This window comes from Stegodyphus dumicola, chromosome 9, assembly GCF_044657685.1.
Source record: "Stegodyphus dumicola isolate Sdum_Otavi_A_Nest chromosome 9, ASM4465768v1".
Classification (NCBI taxonomy): domain Eukaryota; kingdom Metazoa; phylum Arthropoda; class Arachnida; order Araneae; family Eresidae; genus Stegodyphus; species Stegodyphus dumicola.
In genome coordinates this window covers 46,549,082-46,557,755 of record NC_140776.1, presented here as the reverse complement: position 1 = coordinate 46,557,755, position 8,674 = coordinate 46,549,082, and the positions used below count along the sequence as shown (strand labels likewise).

The 8,674-nt window shown below is 30.9% G+C and overlaps 1 protein-coding gene across 1 annotated transcript in view; it reads right to left on the bottom strand.

The window, feature by feature from the left end:
• Positions 1-786: 786 nt before the first annotated feature.
• LOC118189744 (E3 ubiquitin-protein ligase RNF126-like) overlaps positions 787-8,674 on the bottom strand; it is a 59,216-nt gene continuing 51,328 nt past the window's right edge. Inside the window, exons 9-10 of the mRNA XM_035360405.2 lie at positions 6,175-6,290; positions 787-1,133 (exon numbers count right to left, since the gene is read on the bottom strand). Of these exons, the coding sequence (XP_035216296.1) occupies positions 903-1,133; positions 6,175-6,290 (347 nt within the window). The 3' untranslated portion in view covers positions 787-902. The remainder of the gene's footprint in view (positions 1,134-6,174; positions 6,291-8,674) is intronic.

Below are 8,674 nucleotides of genomic sequence, written 5' to 3'. Positions count from 1 at the left end.
ACTTATAAGAATAAATATCATGAACGATTCCATTTGTGAATGCAGTATACACATTTCGATTTTCAACAATAAAAACAATTCAATTAAAGAAACGGACACACTAGTTTGAAAAATGTGTATACAATAAAATTAATAGTCACATAAAGGCAAGGGTTCTACCTCATTTGCATTTTTTATAAATATTTTATGAAATGAATCATTTGGCAAGAATTGAATTAAAATATGCATGATAATATCTTTATAGTACAACTGAAAGTACAATAAGATTTAAGCCCTTAATCACAAGCCGAAAAACTATAAAAACTGATGTATATCTATGCATTTGCCATATTTTGGAATTTATCTTTTTCATATTGCAAAATGAGAAACTAGCACAGAAAACATGCAATACTAAACACAATAACACTTCAACTATTTTAGGTATATACCTGAAAATTGTAAAAACTTATTCATGCAGATTAAGAAATATATAGTTTTAATTTTATATGCTGTGAATATGAGCATGTGAATGATGACTATAAAAGCAAACTGTCTGTGATGGTACAATAGTAATGGGATTTTTGAAATAATATACATGCATTTTAAGAGAATAATTAACTTTAAATTACTGTAAAAGGAAAATTAGACAAAATTTTGAATGAAAGAAAGTATTCTAGTAGTATAAGTACCCTTAAATTTTTTTACTGGTATGTTAAATGTATTTTTACAGTTTTTAAAGACTAAGGACAATTCAACTTATTGAGTGTAATCATTTTATACTTCAAATGTAAAGAGAGGCAACTGCTGTAAGGCTCATAATTTAATCTTGCCATTCACGCTGTGACAGGGAAACATAAGATGAGGAACAAAAACTGTCTATGGCAGATGCACTACCTTATTTACAAGATCCTAACTACTGACAATTAATCAAATTCCTCGGTGAAATCATAAACTGATGGCAGGTGAGGATTATAACTGTCATTTCTTCTGGACATGTCATCTGTCTCCATTGCAGAAGCACCATTATCACTGCTTTGAGAAATTACAGAACCAGGTAAAGTAATTACATCAGGTAAATTTGTAGAACTGGAAAAGATGTTCTCTTGGCTCGAGCTGTCATTAAGCAGTTTTCGACATATAGGACAGGTACCATGCTATAAAATAAGAATATTAAACTATGATAAATATAAACAAAGAAAAGCATTACACATTGTTTCCACCTATACAATATGCATTACAATATATACATCTATACAATATACATTAAATATGTCACAGACATTTACAGCAGCCTCAGAAAATACACAAGAGGAAAAATGTATATGAGAACTATTTACCAACTGCTAAAAAAATTAAGGGTAATTTATATACATTATGAATTTTGAGCAGAGTTGGATCAAAATACATAATGCATACACAAAAGAATGACATCTTTCTTCATCTTTATTTGCCACTGAATTTGCACGGATCAAGTAGATTTTATATTAATTCTGCTCCTAATAAACAAAACAAATCAAATACAGAAAAACAGAGGCAAAACTTCACAATTTGTAGCAGACATTACAGCTCTTAAAAAAATACATACTGAATCCATCTCATTAATAAGCCTATTTCATTAAGCTTTTAAGCCAGCTATGGTACAAGTATCATACCAACGTTTCTGCCCCCTTTCAAAGTAATCGCCAACTCTGGGTGGTCGTTTTGCTGTTCAGAGCAGATACTGGTTATGCTTTGTTTCCTGCTTCTTATATGTTTCGCTAAGTTTTGACAAAGACCGTAGGTTTGGTCTCATGCTAATATATTTGAAAACAGATGCTATCTCTCTTTCAAACATTACAACTTTTGATTTCAATGTAACGTTTTTCCTTGCACTCTAATTCAGTTCTTATAATGGCACCTCGTTTCAAAGGTCTCAGTCAGGAAGAAATTAATAAGTTGCCAAGAGATTTAGAGGATACTTTTGCTGATACAGAAGAAATATGTTTTAATCAATCTTTTATTGAAGATAAAGTTGCCGATGAGTTCAAAAAGCAATGCTAATAGTTTATTTTGATGGAGACAGCCAAATGAGCAGAATGACAAAGCTAACCATACTGACCTTTAATGGTAATCCTGGTATAGACTGAATTTTCGGAAACTCATTTTGCTGTTGATTTTTTTAAATTATACTTTTCAGATGAATGTTTAAAATTTTAACCAGAGAAACTAATTGATATGCTTCTCAAATCTTAGAGATGAGGCCAGATATAAGCGGAAAAAGAAAGCATGAAAGCAATTGGATGCCAGTTACATATGATGAGCTTCAGATAATTTTTTGGTCCCTGGATGATTTATTTGGCACACCAATTTGTTTCATAAGGTAATGCAACGAGACAGATTTTTAATGATTTAAAAATTTTTGCATTTTGAAAACAATAAGGAAAACCTGATCATTTAACTGATAGGGATATGATAATTTATTCCTAAACCTGAGAAGGCGGTATAAGTTGGATGACTGTCAGTTGAAAGATTTGTATATAGTGTAATTACTCAATTATATATATTGTAAAAAGCTAATTGTCTTCAGACATACACTGTTACTAAAAAAATGGGCCTATTTCCTGCCTTTAGACTGTCTATTAGCTATTGGACAGCGAAAATGCCTTTTTCCTTTCTTAAATTCTTAATCATTGCGACACGACAATTAGCCAGAAATTAATTAATTTCCATTCACTAGTATTTTCAAAAAAATCTTAACAGACGGTCTCTCTCAGATAAGAACTCCACAAAATACATCCCTCAAGAATTCCAAGTCCCACCCACTACCATAAATTACTTCATCCAAGTCTTACCGACTGATATTATTCAAAGCCCCTACTGCCGCTAAGAATTTTTGGACACCCTACACTTCTGAGTCAAGACACGAAGAGAACACTTTGCCAACTCCCCCACTAGAAAGAATGTAAGTTACTTAATACCTTTCTGGCCTTTATATCTTCATGTACATTCACTGATCTTATTTATATTATTTTCTATTTTATTTTTATATTATTTTTATATTTTCTTTGATTTGTTTTTACAAAGTTTGCATTATTTATCTTTTTTATAATCTTCTATGTTTATTTCAACTTTACTTTGAATTCGATTTCATAATGACAATTTCCAATGTTTAATTTCTACAAATAATATAGTACTCAAATGCATAAAGATGAAAGTGTCGGGGACGGTTACTCGAGTTTTACAGGATTTCTCTACAGTAATTGATTTTTACTCCAAATTAAATTGACTAAAATGCTTCATGAGAATAAGTTCTTTGAGTATCAGCATTGGTTCATAATTCCTACTATTCGCGGAAATATTTGGCCTGACTAGAATGCCGGTTTGGCTTTAACTTATAACTCGAGTAAAGACGAAACACTTTCGTATTTACGTATTTTTATCAATTATTGTTCATTAAACGGGAGTTGGTTTGTTCCCCTTGAAAAGTCAACTAATTTCCGATCAATGACAATGATTACATGTTTTAATTTTTCCTTTTACAATTGAAATATTATTCTTCGTGATGATTTAACTCCAGTCCCTGTTAAAACTTTATTAACATTTTGCTTTCAAATTACTTCAAAACATCTTTCAAAATATAACTTACCAGTATGGATGCACACTTTTAAAATAATTCTACTTTAATTAAACTTAGGAGATAATATAATCAATTAATCAATACTGTTTAGGAAATAAATTATTATTAACTAACTTTGCAGCAATTGCACAAGTAATAATAACTTGTATTCGCACTAAATGGATTTAAGATCATACAACATTATATATATATATATATATATATATATAGACAGCTGATTCATTATTCTGATCTTCAAGTTCACATGCTTTCTCCATCAAGTCGGGGGACATGCAAGTATCTATGCTCCCATTTCACTTTTGATACAAAGAAAAGATGAAGATGTGATATTTGTTCTGCAAAAGGTTTACAGCAGAAGTCAGCTTATGTAAAGCATATGATGTAGCACTCTGCATAAGCTGTTTTGAAGCTTATCACGTCATTTCAGAAAAACAGTTAGCTTGAAAAAATAGCAATAGTTAATTAATGAAAGCAATCTTCCTCTAATAACAAAAACAAAACAAAAAAATTACTAATCTCATATCAGAATAACATAGAATTTAATACAGCATGTCTCTATTAAAGGCCTTTTTATGAGGGCCAAAAATTGAAAAAAAGAAACGATACTCAGATGATCATGAGGAACATAACACTGAATATATAACACATTTTTTCATGTGTAAACAACTTGGTTTAGATAACTGTGAATGAGCTATCTGTGTGGTCCTTTCCGTAGTTTCGCCACTTAAAAACACGAAGGTAAGCCAGTACTTTTGTTGGAGTCTTTCACGAAACATCATTCTTCAACAAATAGTACTATTATACGTAATTAAATAATCGAACTGACGTTTAAGCTTCTTCCCTTAGGCCAGTAAATATGGTATTTAGTTACATGGCTACATCTAGTTGTTGTGTAGGTAAGACTATTGACGATTTCATTTGGTAACAGATAGTTCAATCTAGGTTTAATACAAGCGAACGAACAGGCTCCATAGGCATTTCCCCCCATGTGTAGCGCGATTATAAACCGCTCTCGCTCCAGATGTCCTAAGGCTAAGGTTACATTAATTAATTCAGAAAAGCAACTTGAGGGCTATCTCTCTATGGGAAGAGATATCATCATGGAAGACTTTCTAAGAGAAACTGTCTCGCATTCAAATTATACATTAACAAAGCCACGAAATTTCTCATGTTTGCCTGGATTTTTAACACAGGTTGAACTACCAGTGTTGAGTGATTTTACTGCTCTTTCACCTGGTGGATCTCTTCACAAAGGCATCACTATTTTGAGGAAACTTATAAGGTATTTTCTCCCTCCTTTTTGCATACCTTCGTGGTGTAATGGTTAGCACATTCGGCGCATACTTTGAGAGGTCCAGGTTCAAGTCCTGTCGAAGGCATTTCTCGTTTTTTTCAGGTCTTCTGCTTCAAAAAATAACCTAATGACTCTACAGTGGCACACGAACTAAAAGGTGGTAGATGATGATTCTTCACCACCAGGATTTGGCGACTGGGTCCCCTTATTCCCAGTCGCTCTTTAAAAGGGGGAGTAATAAGGTATTTTCTCCCTCCTTCCAGCATGCTTTTACGTTGTAATGGTTAGCACACTCGGCGCGTATTTCGAGAAGTTCAGGTTAGATTTCTGGCGAGGGTATTGCTCATTTTTCAGTCTCCAGCATTAAAATAACTTGATGACTCTACACGTAACCATTATCTGCTTAAGGGGAGATGTTTTAATGGAAATCTTTTAAAGAGGAAATTGCTCACATTTATGTTCTCCTGATGGAAAAATCCACATGTAACTAGCCTGTTCTCTGGGATTTGATTGGCTTGATTTGGCTTGTTCACTGGATTATAGCAAAGCACTCGACAGCTATTAGCATAAGGAAAGGGATGCCTTCGTCGAGGGCTTGCACCGACGTTACGACAAAAAACCACGAAAACGTCTATGAAGCCAATTTGTTCACCGTGATTCGAACGCGAGAAAACTACGAGTGTTCAGCCACATTAGTGCCCCCCACTGATGGACCCATAAAAAATAGATTAAGAAAAATTAATGAAATAACCAATTTAATTTGCTAACCTACATTTATTACTCGGCAGCACATAAATTAGACATTTTAGGTGATTATGTATGAATAAACTATATTTTAATTTTCTCTAATGTTTCATATTATGGTTTGACATGGAATTTTTAATGCTTCATATTATGATTTTATATGGAATTACACCACTTTGGAGTTATTTCTTATGAATTTATTTTGCTTCCTTCATGATTCTGATTCTTTATTCAGTCAAAGAGAAGATTTTGAACATTAACAAAAAGACACATAAGATGATGAAAAAATTGTCATAAACAATTTTCTTAATTTTGCTTTGAAAATATTCCTGAGTAATCATTTTGATCACTGTTAAAAAGAAAAAAAAGTTCAGAAAGAATATAAAATTTATATGTTCGCAAACTGTAACATTAAAAAAACTGAACTACTTATTAGAGATAAAAACACACACAGTACATTACATTCTAGTCATAAAACATTAATGATAGTTAAAACATTTAAAGTACAAATCACATTTTAAAATATTTATAAAAATCTTACCAATTCAAGCCATGGAATAATACAATCATTATGAAAGTGGTGATCACAAGATAGTCGACGAACAGGTTCTTGGTATTTGAAGTCCTCCATACATACTGTACACTGAAGGTTTTTATCTAAAGTGGCATAATTTGAAAAGATAAACTTGAAGATACATTAACACACACCAACAAATAAAGAATGGTTAAATTGTGTTTATCAGTTTCATTATCATTAACTATATTTGTACATACAAAAATAAAATGAAAATGTTAAATAATATATTTTTGTTTGATCATACATTATGAATTTTTACCACCTCAGTCAATCACTAAAAAAGTACTTTTCGTTTAATAAATTATATTACATCAGATATTTGTTCATTTTTTGCTTTATAAAAAGCATGTAATGTAACAATACACCTAATTTATTAAATGGGTTTCATTTTCAAAACAGATTTCAATATAAAAAGGAACAAATTTTGTTCTTAAAAAATCTAGAAGCTAGATTAAAAAAAAAAAAAAAAAAAAGAGAAAATCATCAAAATGAAGTTTAACCATCCAACAAATTTTAGACATCAAATTACCAAAATAATAAACAGAATTTCCATTAAGTAGGAGAAACATGCATAACTTACGATTACTAATAAAATGAAGAAATGTACGGAACACAAACATCCACAAAAAAACAATGGTCAAAAGTAACTTACCTGTGAATCTCTATACTGCATATGCAGATGAGAAATACTACACATTTAAAAAAAGGGCAGGAAGCATTTAAAACATTCTACAAAAAAGCGATTTGAAATGTTAAAAACTTCCCAATGCAAATTTCATTGAAAATTCTAACCTAGTGGGATATAGTCTTAATGAATGTTTTTCAAAGTTACACAACAAGAAAATTCTCATATAAGCACATGCTATAAAACTGATCAAGATTTTGCATTTGTTATGCTTTGGTCGTACCAGTTCAAATAAAAAAGTAATAATATGTAAAATACTTTTTTTTCTTCCAGAGAAGGAAAGAGAATTATGTAAAAAGCATTCATAGTTTTAGAGATGAAAATTTAAGAAAATTGAAATAAAACTGTATTGGCTATTCATAAAAGTTGATGAAAAAATAAAATATGCAATACTTAATAAATAAAGAGCTCAATACAAGCAATCTCTTACAATGCAATAAAATGAAATGAACAGTTCCCTTCCAATTCATTAAAAATAGACTACTGCAAATAATTCTAAAAGACTTGAATTATTTTTTTCAAATAAAATGAGCTTCTCAAGAGAAAGATAAAATCAAAATCAAATATCTAACAGACAGCCCACATTCTCTTTGAAAGAAGCAATATTTTTTAATGGCATATTTTCTTAACATTTTTCAATTCCAATTTACTATTTTTTGCTTATAAAATTGTTAGCAATGTAATTTTGGCTGAACACATCTGCTGCCAATCACGTGGTGGCATACAAGTTATCACTGAAGCAAACCAAGTATACTGTCACATTGTAATATATTAGGTGTCAGTAGCAGTGGCACAGGAAAAGCAATGCCTCATTGTTAGTTCTCCAGTTCAGTCGGCAATATGTTTCGAGTATGTATGCTGACATTGGCATGCAGTGAAGCTTAGAAACTAGTTGTAAATGTACGTGGTTTCAAATTAAAGCAGTTTCTTTTGTGAAAAGATTATACACAAATAAGATTCTGAAAAATCGTTTAATAATATCATCGTTAACTATCTTGTAATATGCATATTTGTTTGTGATCCAGTTTTATACAAAAATAATGCATATTATTGCTTATTTTGATTCTTTTTTAAACACCACACACACCATATAATGTAGCATTCAGAAAATAATTTAATTTCCAGTGCTAATACTGGGGTGGGCATAGTCATACAATTCTCCAATTAAAGGCTAAGCAATCATTGTGATACACATAACCCTCTTTTAAATCATATTTCTTACAATAAGTAAGTTGGCATATCAGCACCATCTGCTTCTATGTCAGGGCAATAACCATTGACACAACCTCACATGACTGGCAGCAAAAGATTTAATTATTAGAATAGCATATTTTAGAAAAATAGCAGTAACTTGGAGCAGCATATTTCATAATGATGCTTTAGTACAAAGTGTCTTCAAATACTGGAAAAGTTTAGTTCCTAAAATGAAGCAGATTGCAACAGAACACTTCAAGAATCTTGGCAGTTAACAGCAGCTTATAATGAAATCTCATAAAAAAATTATGTGCATTTATCAAATAATTTTGAGAATGGAAGTGTGAGGAATTGAATCTGAAATTTTTCATAATTTACTGTTATTTTTTAATTATCATTGCATATGTAAAAACAGTTGCACAAGTTTAGAGTTATAGAATTTAATTTTGTCAAACTGAGTGGATTTGAAGATTTATTTATTTATATGCACGAAAGAATTCTCAACTACGTTGAAAGACGGTTAAAAAAAATCATATCAGTTAAACGAATGAAAAACAATGTTTTATCATTAGCATACTTGCCAAC